The sequence below is a fragment of the Myiozetetes cayanensis genome, unplaced genomic scaffold (assembly GCF_022539395.1).
Source record: "Myiozetetes cayanensis isolate MyiCay16 unplaced genomic scaffold, myiCay2020 scf2-11, whole genome shotgun sequence".
NCBI classification, from domain to species: domain Eukaryota; kingdom Metazoa; phylum Chordata; class Aves; order Passeriformes; family Tyrannidae; genus Myiozetetes; species Myiozetetes cayanensis.
This window is the reverse complement of record NW_026087411.1, coordinates 99,516,850-99,534,982: the sequence shown is the minus strand read 5'-3', so window position 1 is coordinate 99,534,982 and position 18,133 is coordinate 99,516,850. Positions and strand designations below refer to the sequence as shown.

General features: G+C 36.1%; 1 protein-coding gene across 2 annotated transcripts in view; it reads left to right on the top strand.

Annotated features, from left to right (window-relative positions):
* The window catches only part of MBOAT2 (membrane bound O-acyltransferase domain containing 2), a 92,152-nt gene extending 74,937 nt beyond the window's left edge, over positions 1 to 17,215 (top strand). For both annotated transcript variants that reach the window (XM_050315838.1, XM_050315837.1), the window contains 5 exons: positions 2,029 to 2,132; positions 2,479 to 2,543; positions 7,414 to 7,546; positions 9,866 to 10,017; positions 10,584 to 17,215. In XM_050315838.1, the coding sequence (XP_050171795.1) occupies positions 2,029 to 2,132; positions 2,479 to 2,543; positions 7,414 to 7,546; positions 9,866 to 10,017; positions 10,584 to 10,806 (677 nt within the window). In that variant the 3' untranslated portion in view covers positions 10,807 to 17,215. The remainder of the gene's footprint in view (positions 1 to 2,028; positions 2,133 to 2,478; positions 2,544 to 7,413; positions 7,547 to 9,865; positions 10,018 to 10,583) is intronic.
* The last annotated feature ends 918 nt before the right edge of the window (positions 17,216 to 18,133 follow it).

Sequence of the window (18,133 nt, the reverse complement as noted above, 5' to 3'; positions counted from 1 at the left end):
GTAATTCTGGGGCTTGTTGTGGAATGAAATAATTTCAAATATTATGGTCTTATGCACCCGTATCATCAACTGTAAATAGTAGGAGTCATCTGAAAAATGAATAATCTTAGTTGGTGGGATTTTTCCTTTAATACTTCAGATGGACTTGTCCTTATGCACTTGCTAACAGTATAGAGCTAGCAGTCCTTTGGTAAAATACCAAAGAAAATAAATGATGCCAACTCTGTGCTTTTAGTTTTGCTAAATAGCTTTTTTTTAACCTTCTTCCTTCCACTTTGCCTCATCTAAACTTCTAATGGTAGGAGTAGAATGTGAGGGGCCTTTAGCAGTTTTACTGGATATTATGCTGTTGAGTTGTACGGTGCTTCAGAAAAAAAAAATTGTTAATGAAATGAATTACTTTAAAGAAATACTCACTAAAATGGTAGTTAATAAAATGAGCAGTTACTCTAGGTGTAGTCTTTGTACTCTAGCTAGCAAAAGAATATGGAGTTCGTGTCTTCAGCTATCTAACTGAGCATAAAAACATTGCCTAATATTTGAAGTTGACACCAGTGACATCAGATCAGAACAAAAGCAGCAGATTTGGTTACTTTCAAAGATTTTTTTAGAAAAAAATTGTCACAAGAAAATAAAAATACTATAAATTACCCTATATTCAATGAAACATCACAAAGCCCTCTTCCAAACTGGTGGATAACTCGAAAAACTGAACTTCAGGAAAGGCACTGCTTGTGTGTTTGAGTCAATTGCTTCTTGTACTTTCCAAATATACTACCTTAATACCTTCAAAAAGTCTTTGAGAAGAAAGGAAATTATAAAAGATACAATTTTTTCTTACATACCACTATTGTATGAAGTAAATTCTTCTCAATATGGTAATAAAAACTGTGCAGTATCTCCCATGTTGCTGGCTATAATTGAAAAAGTCACAATCTAATTACAGTGCTTTAGATGAATTCTGAGCTAACAGAGGGCTTGTGCCCTGTAACTAGAAGACTCTATGGCTTCTGCAGAGCCTTTGGCCTACCTTAATTCCAGTTCCTCAGGACTCTTCTGACATGGGAGAAGGGCTGGCATCATTCTGCCCATGGTCCCTTGGGTTATCACATAAGTGTATACGCGGTGGTGTTCATGCCTCGTGGATGTGTGTCCATGTTTGGGTGCATTCCACCAAGAGCCTGGTTCAACAGATAAAATACTTGGGGAGAAAAAAACCATCTCATTTCCTTGTATGTGGCCATCATAATTTGAACAGCAGAGGAAATTTTAGTGTCTGAGCTAACAAAGCTCAGGCAAATGTAATGACCAAAAGTGGCAGGCAGCAGAGATCCCTTGGATTTTCCTGCATAGTCCAGATGACAGCAGCGCTTTTTCTCCTAGGGAAAAATATTGTTTGCTTTGAACTATCTGACCTTTGACATGCACTGTAGACACTTCACATTCAGAGGTGTTAACAGGGGCCTTGTGCCATTAGTGGAAGTTTGACAAATTCTGCATCACTTAGAATATTACTGTTTTCTTTTGTTAGGCTTGCACTGCTCTGTGTGGGGTGCTGTGAACGTGCACCTGCTTGAAAGGAATTGTGCTATTTTATCTTTATGCATTAAACATTGCTGGTGCTGCATAATGAAGACCAAAGACATGCATCTGAGTGTTGAGCTGCTGTCTCAAAGCATTACAACCAGCCACTGTTTCGTAGTCTTGATGAAAAACATTGAGTTTGTTTTTCTGTCAGATTGCTCAAGCAAGTCTAAGTAGGTGCTGTGAGAGAGAGGGAACATCTGTACTGTGAGGTAGATAGTGCTACCTTTCATTCTTATGCTGTTGTACAAGTTTTTGAATTGACATCCAGTGTGTTGCTTGGATTGTTTTCTGTTTGTTCAAGTGATCCTTGGTATTTAAAAGGAAAAATAAATGTAGCCTTTAAGGTGCGATAAATATTTTGAACGAACTACATGCTGTGTGATGCACAATTTGTAATACAGCCAGTTTATAATTAATTTGTTTCTTTTTGTTTCATTGCAGCAGATGCAATTAATAATGCAGCAGGGTTTGGTTTTAGAGGCTATGACAAAAATGGAGTTACACGTTGGGATCTAATATCAAATCTGAGAATCCAACAAATAGAGGTTTGTTTCTGGCTCTTTCAAAAAAACCCACATGCCCCTGTAGGTAGCTGTTTGTAATTTCAGTAACTTTCCCTACACATTTTGTTCCTTAAGGTAGTGAATATGTTTTAAGTCAGAAATGATGTGTTGACACCCTTAGGAAAGGATGGAAAATATTCTGTTTTGAACATGTTCTACTTGTCAGTTGACTTCCAAAATATTTTGTGGTTATAAGTAGTTGAACAAATAACTTATTCAACTCATCACAGAATTGGTGGGGGAGGGTTTATAATTTATACATGAGAATTTTGAAACACTTTATAACACTTCACAATTATAGAAATAATTAATTTGTTTTACTTCACAGTTTTCCACAAGTTTCAAGATGTTTCTTGATAACTGGAATATCCAAACAGCTCTTTGGCTCAAAAGGTATTTATTTCTTAAAGGAAAGCTTTTCTCCACTGAAGTTTCTTAGATAAATATTTCTTTGAAGATGATATAACATTTAAAGCTAAAACCCCCACAAAACATCAGTTGTTTAGCAACTCCACGGGACATTCTTCTTGTAATACTTGAATTAAAGCCTCTGCATGTAGGACTTCTTTCTTAGTATAGACTATCAGGTTATGGCAGAAACAGTTTTTCTTTGCTGGCCAAAGGGAACATAAACCTGTTAATCTGTGGAGGCGTCTTTTTTCCTCTCTTAGCATTCAAACCAGTGCATGTTGCCGAGAACAGCAGGCAAAATGTACGCCTCAGCCTGTGAAAACTCTGCATTATTTTTAGCCACATAGTGATATAGGAACTTCCATATGTTTTGTGAGAGAATTTTCTGTGCTCCTTCCATTATGAGTTGCACGAGAGGCATCAAACCCTACCATGTGCTGTCAACAGAAATCGCAGATATCCCTCAGCCTCACTCTTTCCTTTTCTGGGAAACAGGTATAGTGTCCTGTGAACTACATCTTTCTCCTTCCTTCTGGTGACTAGAAAGTAAAATTGTTCTTGAGCAGTGCATGGGTGTTGTTTCCCTTCTTCCAGTCTGTTGAGTTGGATCTCTATCGATAGGTGCAAGTTTGAGACCCCTATCTTGGGATCACTCAGAGGACTTAACCCCTTATTCTAAGATAGCTGTCAACAGGATGTTTCTTGCATCAAATTTCTTCATAGCATTTTCTCTCCCTTCCATAATTTCATCCCTAAATATTTTGCTGACTCAATTAAAAACAGAAATTGAATTTTATGTCATTATTCTGGTTGGCTCAATGGACAACAGGATCTATTGCTAGGACAGTGAACAAAGAAGAATTGCATGTTTGCAGGTATTGAAATGTATCATTTAATAAAGAAAATAAGTTATCTAGCTATTTTAATTTAGTTAGAGAACAGAAATTTATCAGTATTAAAACTTAATAGGAAAAGGTTGTATTTCAACAAACTTTCAAATCTCTGAAATGGAATGATTCTAAAGAAACACTGATTAGTGAAGAAGCATAACACTACTGCTAGGAATTGAAAGAAAAAAAATGCAAATCAGTTGCTCAGAGTGACAATAAAATGAGATATGAAGAAAAGTTAAAGCATCTCCTTTAATAAATATTTTTTCAAACAATAGTAGAAGAATCCTCGAGGATAGTCTAAATCTTTGAGGATAATCTGATTTTATTCTGCCACAGTGAAAGGGAGAAGGGTGGATGTTTTCTGAAAGTTTTGTTGCAAGTAAGATTGTTTTAATTGATTGTATATGAGGTCCATAAATAGTGTTAGAGAATATATATTATATTACTAATCATTTGATTGGTTGCAATGCTACAACAATTAGAGTGGAGGACAAGCTCATGTATTACTTCAAACATCCACTTTTAATACCTCACTTTTTTTACCCTTTATAGAAGTACCTAAAATGTTATCCGTTTATCTCACATGAAATAGCAGACATCAGCATTTGTTCTGTTTTTATTCTGACACTCTCTAAAGCAAAACTGAACCATCAGAATCACAGGATTTCAACCCTGTTTGTGTGTAAAAACAAACTCCTTGTAAAAACCACAGCTAATGGAGCTACAGATCACAAAGAGGTTTAGTAGACATCTAATGTAGATCATAAGATACAGCCATTCAGAGGTGTTATTGTCACAAGCATGCAAGTTAAAATAGGTATTTACGTGGCAGCATATATCAACAATACATATCATCATAGTGTTTCCTGACTGGGAAAGCTGTTACATTCCCACCTCAGCCTGTTCACTCTCATTTCCAAAGAAACCATCTAATGCCATTTGTCTTTGGTCATGTTTGCAAAACTTTTCTGGTTCTTGTTGCTTGATTCTGACATCTTTCCAAACTTCCTGTCTTCTTAGAGTGGATGTAGTACTTCTGTTAAGACCTTCAAGGTCTTTCCCTGGCTTGTTACAGGCAGAGTGGAATAATTTGACTGGATTAATTACCATTATTTTCTGTAGGTCATACTATGATGTATTAGGAAGAGTGTTATATCTGTCTCTTTTTTGCAGCAGCAATCTACTGTTGATTCATGCTCAGCTGATATTCAGTGTTTCATACTGTTGATTCATATTCATACCCGGCTATGCTTTCTCAGGAATGTTACAGGAATGGTACTGTTTTGTATCTTCCACTTCTCTTGTTAGATGTTCTGTGCTTTGGACTTCATCTTGTTGATTTCAGAACACCCTTCAAGTCTGTCAAGATCATTTTGGGTTCTAGTGCTCTATCTGCTAAGAAAACAATGCCAATCTCGTCCATCCCACCTTCACCCCAAAAAAGGAAGGGAAGACAAGGTGGAAAAATATACTTCTCAGTCTGCCACCCAAGTTAGTAATGAAAATAGAGAACCAGACCAAAGGCAGTACCTTGTTGAACAATTGATGCATCTTCCCACTTCTAGAGCAAATTAGGGATAAGATAACATGAACCACCTGTATTTGAATATACTTTTGCCACCTATTGTGATGACCAGATTTCCTTGGTTTGTTTTAGGAATGTCAAATGAGGCATTTGAACATGATTTATTACTACCAAATCCATGGAAGAGTTTACTTTTTACTCTTTGAAATTGAAAGCTAATGATTTTTTGTAGTATATCTTACCTGACTTGCATTGATACAGCTGAAATTTGGTTAGTTAATTTGTTTAAATAATTTAGTTAGTTTTGTTAGGTCCTGAATGCTTTTCAGGGAACTATTTCAGTAGTTTAAACCAAATAAAGATTGAAGCCATGTATCAGTTTATTAATGAGACATAATTAATCACATCTCAGTAAAATATATGTTCAGAATTAATAGCAGTACTAGAACATATGCCATTTTATATGTGCTTAGTGTTCTGGTTTTATAAACATTTCTAAACACTCTTCTGTAACTAATGCCAAACTGTTTAAAAAGCACATGTGTATGCACACAGTTACATGTAAACTGCACCTCCTCTCCCAAGGACATGTGGGATGCACACCCACACCTCCTCCTGGGAATATGGGCCCCCTGCTTGTAATGCACTACCTGTGTGAGATGTGAGTGCTCCAGCTCACTGTGAACCTGCTGATTCACATGCCCATTAGAAAAGCATGCCACAAATTCCTGTGCCTGCAGCTGACAGGGATGAGATCCTGCTCCCTGGCATGGCACACTGCCCTGACAGTCCCCTACCTGGGTGCAGGGATGCTACCCTGTCTACCAGGGATGCTCTGTCTTGGCTTGAGACAGAGGTCATGGTGCTGGTGGGGTGACTTCTGACAGTGTCAAACCAGGTTTTGATGACTGGTATTTTGCTCCAAGATGTCTCCCTGACTCATCACAAATTTTCCTAAAGCTACTTCTGAGGGTGACAGATTCTTTGTCAAAAACGTTTCTTTGAAATTCTATATTTACTATTTAGCCTGGCCCAATGCTGCTTTTGTCTTTAAGGTGATGTACTTGGGGCAGATGTCCTCAGATAGTTTTGTGTATTACACATGCAAGCACCTGCCCTCCACTTAGCCCCATGTTCTCATCTTATTGGGCATTGTGAGCGAAGCCCTTTGGCAGGAGCAGAGGGTTGTGCTCATATCCTGCACTGAAGACCTCCTAAGATAAAATTTACCACATCTATTTGACTGGAATAAACTAAATTAGCAAAATACACTTTTGATCTTTCCCTATTCAGATGCTGTCTTTTTGCCTTCTGTTCTTCAGCATTGATTGCGTCAGTAGGTCTCAGTAATCTTTTGTATACATGTATATGGAAGTTGTAGTAAAGTAGTTAGATTAGTAGTGTTTTGGCCCTCTGTATCATTAGCTTGTCATCTTCTTTGAATAATAGACGTGAATTCTCTTCTTTTTTTCTGTTACTTGCTATGTGGTTAGAAAACCTTTTACATAGTGTTGTCTATGGCCTTTTTAGTTACAACTCATTTTGTGTGTTAGCCATAGATTTGTGTTCATGCATGCTTGTGGTGTTTATTTTTGCTTCATGTTAGTTTGTATCTGTTTCCATATTTCCTATTGCTTTTTGGTTTTCAGATCATTAAAGACATTAAAGAAATCTTGATGAAGCCATATCAGGACCTTACCATGTTTCCTATCATTCTTCCACATCATGATGGTTTGTCATTGTGTCATATAATCTTGTCTTCTAGAAAATACCTTTCTTGGATTCCTTTTTCCTTTCTTTCTTCTAGAATTCTTTACTGTAGGACCTTGCCTAATAGTTCAGGGTCTCAATTTTTAATTAACGGAGTTCAGCATTGTTGTTATTTGATACTCTTGCAACACTAGAGTATTTACTACAATTTCATCATCATGCTCACCTGATTGTGTCACATGGACATATTTTCAACTCTAGTCTCTTTACTATTCAAAATTGAAGGTAGTTGTTACTTTTCCCATTCTTACATACACTGCTTTCATTTTGTGAAAAACATATCTGACTCATTGCAAGAGTCTCTGGGGTTGTCTGTGCCTTCCAGTGTAGCTTTTCAAACACATTCTTGGATGGCTCAAGATCCCTCATTAATGCCAACACCCATCTTTGGATGATTGTGTATCCCTTCATTATGAATAAGGACTGTGTGTGATGGCACTGAGCACAGGTTAGCACTGAGGGCTTGGACTGGGAGCTGTGAATAGCTTTAAACGTTTACTGTAAGTCATAATACTGTGGCAATATTATTAAATAACAGCAAACTGCAATTGCATTCAAACTTACGTGTTGCAGGTGCAACTGGTAAAAGTAAAAAGGATAACTGAGAAGATGATGGGTGACTTGTCTTCTGTTATTTATCTTGATTTGTTTTTTAACTTGCTAGAGTGTGCTATGAGCGAGCCACCTTCAGCCCAACGATCCAAACCTTCATCCTTTCTGCCATCTGGCATGGGGTTTACCCAGGATATTATTTAACATTTTTAACAGGAGTACTTATGACACTAGCAGCACGAGCTGTAAGTACCAACCAAGTATCTTCTTAAATAACATGTTTCGTAAAAGAAAATTGATCATGTTCTGTAGTCCAGAGATACCCTTTATAGTTTATACACAATCTGTCTGATAGTGTTTACTTTTTTTAGTTAAGAGAGCATGGAAATGATTAGATGTAAGGAAGGGTTGATTGGTGGAAACAAAGAAGACTGTACACAGCCTATATATAACCACTTTGTAGCATATCTTTTGTGGAAGCTCTTCCTCTGTGTTAACAGATCCTGTGTTACTGGCATAGTGAACAGGTTGATGTTATCTAAGATCATTTTGAAGAAATCACTGATGATGAGTAGCTTAAAAGTTGGGTGTTAATGCTATGTATTTATAGAGTCTGCCCCTCCCTAATTTCTGTCCAGTACTAGTGTAAAGGTGGTAACTAAAGAATGCTTCCCCTCAAGCAGCAGATAAAAGTCTCTAGTGCAGCTACCATTTCAAGTTGGCCAGCCAGCAGTGCAGTCACATTAACAAGCTTTTGCAGCTGCTACTCAGAACCATATGGAACCAGCAAATCTGCCAAGAAATTTCTCACAGTTCTGCTTGAGAAAGCTGTGTAAGAACAGAGGTTTATCAGTTACTCAGTGGAAAAGAGGAGCAAATCATATGTCAGATCAGAGCAGCATAACAGATCACACTTTTTGTTGAAAGAACCAGGAGAATAAGAAATGAAGAAGACTGCTCTTTGTTGCTCTAATTGCTAGGGGAAGATAGTATTTCAGATTTAGGTTTTCTCTACAGCAATAAAACAGATGCTTTTCTTTCTTCACAAGATGAGGGTACAGTCCTTGTTTGGCAGAACTGACTCCTTTCTTTACAATAGGTGTAGCTTTCTTCTCCTTCCAGACTCTATTGCAGGGAGCTTTTGACATTTATCAGCCAGGGGCTGGTGCAAAAGCCAAGGTTCTGGGACAGTTCTCAGGTAAAAGTTGTTTACTCAGTGAGATGAGTCCAGTAAATTGGAGTGCTCACTGCACTTCATCCTGAGCTTCTCTAGTAAGGTGTGTTGTATTCACATTTCATATGTATCAATCAATAGGCTAGTAAAAATATAGTTTAAGTTTCTGTATTAAGAGGTACTTAATATTAACTGCTAAGGTGTATTAGAGGTAGTTCAGCATATTCATTACTTAGCTCTACTAGCCTTTAAATGCAAAGTGTGATAGCTTTGATCTGCACTTCGTTCTGTCATGCCTAAGCATGTATTCAATTTGTTTTACCTCCATTTACCTCCTTACACATTTCAAAATCAGGTGTTTACTAGGGGCAATTGTAGATTTGTGTTTAAAGTCGTCCTTCAAGTCCTAAAATACAAGATTTCTCTACAAGAAATTCCGTGAAGCTTCATCTGAGTTCTACAGAACTCAGGAACAAGTCATTGCATGTGACCATAGGAGAAAACTGGGTGGAGATGGCAGGATGAAGGGTATGGGGCCAGAATTACTTGTTTTACTTAGCTTAACTAAGCAAAGGCTGAGTGGGAATGTGGTATCTATGAAACAATTTGGATAAGAAGAACAAGAAGGGTAAATAAAGGTTTTAATGAAAAGAATTATAGCAGCAGGAGCTAGCCTTGGGTATGTTCTTTGGAAACAGGAGTTCTAAAGAAATGGAGGTTTGAAGAAGCTGAACTGTGCACTTTTGTGCTGCATTTTTGCTTCAGTGCAAGTGACTGGGAGGTGGAAACAGTGATGCTGAGCTCACAGAGGCTGAATGGAACCCATCTTGGCTTCTCAGCAAGTCAGAGTGTGAGCAAGCATGTTAGTTCAGTAAAAGAAAGGAAGGGCAAAGATTTACTGGTGTCTTTTAACTGTAGACTGAAATAAAACTGAACCCAAATCTGTGTGGGTTTTGTATATTCTGATTTATACCCTGCTTGTCCTAAAATATATCTCATAACAAGTATGTGAAAATGACTTACCATATAGAAGCTTTCATAAGAAGGATTCTGGTTTTCATTTATTCCAACCCTCTATATTTATAAAATGCCTTGATAGAATAGAGTTGTCCTAATTCAGACAAGCATTGCAAAGTTGCATCTGGTTTAGGGGAGGACTCATTTAATTAAATTCTGCTTAAATTGATAAATGCTTTAATTCCTGTGGTGGATGAAGTGGGGGGAATTTGAACTGACTCCTATTGAAGTTGGTGGGCATTTTGAATAGTTCAAAGATATTTGACCAAACTGTAGCATTTCAATTCATCCTATGAATTTTGTGTCAATGCAACAAACTCTGAGCTCCCAAGGTTTTATTCCTAAGCTAATTTACTATTACCTGCTTTTTCAGATAAGAAACAACATCAGACACTATTTTATTGAATCTCCTGCTGTTAAAGTGTGTTATGATATTATAACATGGATGACAACTCAAATAGCAATAAGTTACACAGTCGTGCCATTTGTACTGCTCTCTGTAAAACCCTCTTTCACCTTTTACAGGTAAGCACATTCTACCTGTTTCCTTTTCTCTAACTTGAAATAGAAGTGTTTCCTACAGCATAAGATTTTTGAAGCTGTTTTAATCATAATTATAAAATTGATTTTTTATTTGAGTGGACTGTGTTTCTGTTCTAGTGCTGGAACATGGTGTATGTTGTGTATGAAAAACCTTAGAGTGCTTTCATTTTGCAGTCGTATTAGACTTATTTTTCCTGGGGCAGGGAAAAAAGACCCAACCAAAAACAAAACCAGAGTGTACCTTAGAGATTACTATATGCCCTTGAATTATTTTACAGCAAGACTAGATATTGACTTCCAGAAGTAACTTGTGAAGAAAGTTGAAAGCAAATTTCTGTTGTTCACTTTACATCTTGTTACAGCACTAAATACTGTCAGGGAGGACTTAATTTCTGATTTCCCCCTTACTTCACTTTTCTTAAAGGAAATACTAATGTCGTCTTATCTTACATGTGAAGTATGCAAGTTACTTTTGACAGTTTATTCCTTAAGTATCCTGTAAGAGTGGTGAGAGTTTTATTGAATTATTATTTCTGTTTGTTTTTTAGCTCCTGCTATTTCTGTCTTCATATTGCCAGCATTCTGGTGTTGTTGGTATTTCCATTGAAAAGAACTCAAAAAGGAAGTAAAAAGAATGAAACCATCCAGCCCGTGTGGTCCAAAACCCTAGAAGAAGAAAATCTTTTGCAAAAGAACAGTTACTCCACAACGAATAATAGTTTCAGTCAGAAGCAAGAAATAACCTGCAGATATCAAACATTAAAACAGTGATTGAGGAAATACTATGATGAATATATTTTGTATGTTTTCAGAAACCCATTTTTAGCACCTTTTAAAGGGGTTTGTATTTGTTTGCAAAGATGTTTAGTAAGAAAAGAATGCATTACCTAGGAAAATCACATACATATAGCAAGACTGGAAACAAAACAAATTAACCCCTCCCATGCCATGTCCCTGTGGGTCACGCCTTATATGAAGATATTACCATTATTTCAATGGGCACTCAGGACTTGCAACGTATGTCCATAGGGTCATATGTGTGCCCTCTGCTGAATGTACGTTGTGTATCCCAAGGCACTGATGGGGTGGAATAAAATTGTGTCAATCTAGGATTAACAAATGGAAAATAACTTTTCCAAGTGAATGACTTGCCTTAAACCCTCTATTTACTGAAATATTGTTTCTAAGTGGGTATTTTCAAGTTTGATTTTACATGGAAAGCGCATTTCAAATATATAACACTATATGCTGTAACAAAGATAAAATAGGAAATGCAAAGTCACTAGAAGACTTTTGAATCTTTAAAAGGGAATTGCAATAAGCATCTCAGTATTTGGAGGGTTTTGTTGAAGTATCTCAAACTATTACAGTACATTACAGAACTGTAAACATTGATGCCAAATTATAGTTAGGTTTCTTTGATAAAGAGTATAATTACTCTGAATGGATTAAAATGGCCCTTCTGAATGGATTAAAAACAACTCAAGGTTCACCTTTTTCCAGAGCTTGATGGCTCTATTGTAGGTTTCTATTATTTTAAAGTACCTAAACCCAATAAAACACTGCCTAGTGGGCTTTGCAGCTAGAGGAGGCAAAGCAGCCATAAGGCACAGAAGACCACGTGCAAGCACTGGGATTTCAATGAAAGTGCAGTTTTGCCCTTAAATGCCAGAAATACTTGTTCTAGAATAGAACTGTTTTACAAAAAGTGATTTTTAATACTTAAAGTTATTTTGAATTTTCAGGCATCAGTTAGTTGATGATGCTTTCAGTATAAAATAGCAAAATTACCTTGAAGCTCCAGCATGTGGATAGTCAAGTACGAAATGACTATCATAACCAATTTCTATATGCTTGATAATTGATGGCCCTTTATCCAAAGAAGTGTATGAAATTGAGGAAAAGCTTTTCTTTAAATTTTAGATGCAAAGTTCATATCATGTTTGTGGGTAACATAATGAAAGAAAGAAATCCTTCAGAATATCTGACTTACTGAATTATGGAAGTGTGTCAAGGAAACAATGTAGTGGTTATGTCTATTCCAGACCATTTGTTGTGATGATGGTCACTGCTAGAGTACTACTGTTAAAGGGCTACATTTTAATTGCTTATATTCTGTATTTTCTTATAATTTTTTTAAGTAAACACAAACTGTTTATCCACATGGGGTTTATTTTTAATTTTAAACCAGACACAAAATACTACCAGAGAAAAATAATGCAACTTGTTGATTAATAACTAGCAAATGAGTGAGAAAAATGTTGTCATAATATTTTGAACCTTAAATTTTTCATCAAATATCTAGGACCAGTCAGATGAATATTGTTAGTATCAGAAGTGCAATGATGGTCCTCAGCTTTGGGGATACTACCATGCAAAAATTGTCTCAGTACTTCTGGTGTACTCTCTAAAGAACCAGATTGTGAGTTTGGTCAGAGTTGTTTCTGTGCTGCCACAGTTCTGTGTCTGGCCTTTGGCTCCTTGCCTAAAACTCCAGGAGGAGGATAACATACTTTTCCATATATGTAGGTTAGAACTAATTAGTCTACACAGAAAGGAGGAACTGAATATTAAATGAGAGCGACTGAGTCTGTTTAGATGAGCAGGGATGTTCATTGTTTCAGTGACAGCTGTATTATCTTTAAGATAAAATAATCTGATTTCTAAATCCTTATTTTGATTGCCCAAATAGACTTCCCCTTACATGGGGTCATGGTTATCATATGCCTCTTTGAAACCACATTATGCTTTTCTTGTTAATTATAAGGGAACCCTAGTTTATTTTTGGTCATCCTTACTAGATACAGAATCAGGAAAGACATTTTTTTGCTTTCTGTAATTGAAGGGACATTTACATAAGAGAACAAATTAGAATTGCACGTTTCTGGGTGGGTAAGTAAAATTGGTGTTGATTCTTTCAGCATTTGTTACTGTTGCACTTAAATTCATCTTGTTGGTTCAGTCCCATATCTACTCAAACAAACAGTTTTGGATGCCAGTACAACATCCAGTGTGCCGGTTTTCTGTTAGTGTTCTGGTACTCTTGTTTTGTTCTTTTGGTGTGTGCACAGTGCAGGCTTACTAATTCTTCTTAATGAGATATGAAAACAGTTGTAAACACTCCCAGAAAATAAGCAGGTTTAGGGTAGTGCAGACTGGTGTGTGACTTCAGTGTGAGTCAATTCACAGGTACAGTTTTGTTCAGAACTTTTGTATATAGGGAAGTTAAAACAACCAAGAAAATATGTTCATGCTTTTGTTGGGCACAGGTGGCAAGATACATGTTTCAAAATTGGACATGACTTTTTTTCTTCTTGATTTGAACCCATTAAATAATTGCAGTGCAAGAAAATTATGGCAATTAATTCTGCACAGAATTTAAGTGTACTGTCTTAGAATTTACCCTTTAAATGTCATTTCTGAGTATAAAAGTACTTTAAACCAAAATCTGCTCTTCATGTAAATGAATTTTCTTGGGGACTATGGAAAGAAGTGTTTTGTTTTAATGGCAGTGCTCTGATTTTAGTCAAACTGGGGTTCTGTTGTTTTTGCTTTCCTGCTGCTTTACTCGTTTTCTGCCTTGCTATCACGCTGAATCCTTCTTATCCACTCAATCAGAAAGTCAATAGCAGCCAGCCTCGATGCTTTAGATAATTTTTAGGTTTTACAGACATCATTTGATAATACTGAATTTGAAAGGATGGCAGTGGTTTACTATTGCTCTTCCTGAGAAAAATTGTAGAAAGTAAATTTCCTATGTATGTTTTGGGCATGAAGGAAACATTAAGTATTCTTTCACTTATTAACTAATTTATATCCAAAAGATAAAAATGTTTTCTGTATTGCAGATCAGCACACTATGAAAAGTAAATGCAACATATCATTCATAATTTTTATGGTGCTTTGCAGATATTTGCCTATTGTGAGCACTTCATTCAGGCACTTAATGTGAGTTATTAAATGTAGTCACCCTGAGAGTAACTATTTGCTTGCTTAACCTTTTTTAACCTTTAAGATTCTGTATTAATGAAAGACATACATATTACATATTTAAATAATACTTTTGGTGGTGCCCACTACTGTTTTAATGAGAAAGGCTTTGTTAGCTTTGCAGTTACAGATATGCCCTTCTTATTCGGGAAACTTATTCTTCTGTGGCCATTCCTTAAGTTGACATGTAGACAAAATTTCAATAATTGGTGACATTCGAAAATATGCTCTTGATAACAAATCATACTTTAGTGAGAAGACTATGAAGAGACTTTTGTATATTCCCTGCTCTACACTGTCATATGGTATTAGTTTTACCAATATAGTATATTATTTATTAGAAGAATTTTACACTTAAAGAAATTGTTCTGTTTCCCCCAGGGAAATAACTAATATGAATATAAATGCTAGGCTTGTATGACAGGATGCACACTAGGTAGTTTTGCCTCTTTTGATGGCATTGATTTGGTTAGTGGTAAAATGTCCTCTGATGCAGAGGAGACATTTGAGATCCTCACCTCCCGTCAAATTCACATCAAAAGTAATTTTAACAAAGTCTAGATTTTTCACTCAGAAGCTTTGCAAACAAATTGTTGACAATTTGTTTAAATACATGGTCAAATGTGTCTTCTCACGTTTGCCTGCAGATGTATCACTGTTGCTTATATGTAAACTTTCACATGTTCAACTTTATAAGTTGGCCTTGAATGATAAAGAAATTTAAAAGCACAAGTTACAGTAATTTAGGCTTTTATTTCCCTTTATCCTTAAGTCTTTCACTTTGTAATTCTCATTGACTTCTGAAATCAGGCTTGAAAATTTTTCAGTTTCAGTGACAATTTTGAAATACTGCCATCTATGTTGAAAAGTGATCAGTGTTAGAAAAACAGATGGAAACTAATTGAAGGATTTTAATATGATGCAGACTCTATGTATTAAAAAAATACACATTATTTCTGTGCTGATTCATCACAGCATTTCACTACATAATTAACCTTTATGTATTTATTTAGATCCAATAATACTCTGAGCAGCACTTGGGAGTATTTTTAAATTTTCCTGTTTAAAAAATCAGTTGGCAATAAATACTGAAACAAGTATTATATGCTATTCTACATAAGTGTGTAAGCAGATACTCTAGTGAATTGAGCCTTCTCTCAATAGATTACTGGAGCTGTCTGGATCTCACCTAGTTTGCACTGTCGGTCTTCACCTTCTTCACAGTCATGGTGGAAAAGCTGGCAGGGGAGAGGTCTGTAGTCAGAACATGTCCTGTCTATGGCTGGAAGGGTTTGCCACACAATTCCTGTGAGGAGCTAACCCTCTGTGCAGAGCTTGACAGAGATTCTACTTGCTTGTGACCTAGCCTGCCACTGCTCAATGCTACATCTGTCTGGATTTTTGACGTGTGTGCTGTCTTAACCTAGACATTTAGCAAACACCATGAAATCCAGGCATCCACAAAGTCACCCTGCAAGGTTACGACTGCAAATATTGCAACACTTGGTTATTATGGTCAAAACAAAATGAAAAAATTTCTTAAAAACTAGTTTTGAGATCACCTTTTTGTAGTTTTTTTTATGAAATCTAGCCATCAGCTGTATCAATTTTCATTTCATTGCATTAAATATTTAAAACATAATTTTGCTTTGTTTAGGTATACCAATTTGCAAAAGAAAATTTTGCTGCTTCATCACTGTCTGTGCATTAGTTGAGTGTCCAGTGACCTTAGACCTGGTTTTGGTTTTAAATGATTTTAGATTTTTTAAACCCATGTACATATCCATATAAATATTGTGTAAACTTAAGTTAACAAACTGTAGTTACATATAGCGTGCATAAATACAGTTAAAATAAGCTATATCAATATTCAGATGAGGCTGGTGTTGAGCCCTGCAGTTGTACATTACATCTGAAGGCTGTGGGGTTCTGCTCTCAGACCACTAAGCTTTCTGCTTCCTAAGGTGAAAATAGAATCTGTTGGTTACACTTCAAGTGGCAAGTAAAAGGCTTCTTTCATTCTGTTGCAAAACCAACCTTTACAGGATATTCTGCTTCAGGCTATGAATAGAAATTTTGACTTCAGACTGAGATCTGACATAGGGCCACGTTCAGAGGAAATTTTTTATATTACTAGTGACTCAGTCCAGCACCTTACTCCAAACAAACCTCCTGGCAAAACAGACCTCTGTACAATCCTCTTCCTTCCTTTCGTTCTCTAAGGGAGAAATACCCCAAGCTGGATTTTCTTTAGGTTTCACTGCAATATGTCATATGAATAGGTAGCTGTGGTCCATGCTCTAGTCAAATTAGACTTCAAGACTGGGACAATATAATCTGAAACAAAAACCAGAGAAACAGGGTGCCTAGAGACGGGTAATCAGAATAGTGCAACACTACGTGTTAATGGTGCAACAATTGTCACAATAAGTTAAGGAGTATTTGCCTATGCATCTTTTGCCTTTTGATGTGTTTATCAGTTCTCTTTACATCTTTTCTTTGTACCTTCTTTTGTCCAGTGGTGTTGACTATGAAGAATCTGCTGATGTGTCTTACTGTGACAAAGGTGTCAAAATGCTACAATAGTAATTAGGTAGTTATTCTTAAATCCCAGACCTCAGATGTGTTCTAGATCAGTTAGAAGAGAACATTCAAAATGTATTGGGTGAAAAATAGTGTAAGATGGGTAAATATAGCATTATTCCAAGATGTTGTAATAAGTTATTCGATTTAAGAATTTAAAATATGGAACTTTGTTCTTTCCTGCCTTGGTTACACATTCAAGGGAATAGTTTTACCTCAATGCAGAAGTAGTTATGCCTCCAACCACCCGTATGTTAAGGTGAGAGAACGCCCCTAAAAAGTGGATAGCTACAGTGTTCCTAAATTTGCCTTTCCTGGTTCAGACTATAATACATTGTCAGTGAATTTCATTTTTATTATTCCAAAATATATATTTTTTAAAAAGTGTTATTTTTCAACAGATCCATAAACTAAGTGTTGGTGTATGGTAAAATTAAAATACCACTGTTAGTTACACTGTGATTGTGATATTTTAATAATTACTTATTTCTAATTTGTCTCAGCAGTGCTGCTGAAGCAGCATGCTGTTATGTTTTAAAGGTGTTTTTAACTTGCCTATAAATGTTTTTTTCTAATTTGTGTCTTTAAATCTGATTAAACTGTAGTTTAAAAAAAAAATCTTGTTTTTCTAAATTCTTTGGTGTCTGTCTTTAATGAGTGCTAAAGAACAAATTATTTGAATGCAGTTTTTCCTTTTAGATTACTAAACATACACTGCATGCATTTACACTGTTATTTGGAATGTTCTACTTCAAAATTGGTTTTATTTAATTTGTTTGCTAGAGCTCATATACAAGTATATGTATGTAATTATTTTCCAGTAGAGCTGGTAAACAGAATTTCAAGCCTAGCCCCTTGTTACTTGGGAATGGTACTTAAGCAACTTTCAACGCTCTGTCTCGGAGCATATTGCTGCCCGAGGAGCACTAGTTCCAGATATGACCAGCTGGTGTATTTTTAGCTTCAGAAATGGAAACCTCATTACTGAGAAATCAAATTCAGTGTTTTGAAGAAGCTCCTGCTTTAATTGATGGTTTCAAAGAAGCAGGGCTAAATGGGCACTATATATGCACTTTTTTTTTTTTGAAACTTGACTACCAGGACTCTTCTAAGGCAGTTTCTGTTGGCTGGTGACACGACGTTAAAGCTGACTGAGACTTCTTAACCTGCAGGTTTTTACCACGTGTACTTAGAGACAAGAAAGGATATTATATATCACAATGAAATTATATCACTATATTTCACTATAATGCTACTAAATAATTTTCTCTCTTTTCTTGACCTAGTGTTAATTCTGCTTCTGTACAAACCTTGTAAAGCCAATGTAACTTTTTGAAGACATCTTTGCACAGGTCTGTTTCTGCAAGGGGTCCCACCCTAGAGGAATACTGGAATGTTTGTGTTGTTCTCTTGAAAGGCCCTACTGAAGCAATGGTATTTTTAACCCTTGTGTGCTCAGAATTCACAGACAAGCTGTATGCAATTTTAGAAGCTCTGGTGATTTGTATCATTCTAACCAAAAGTT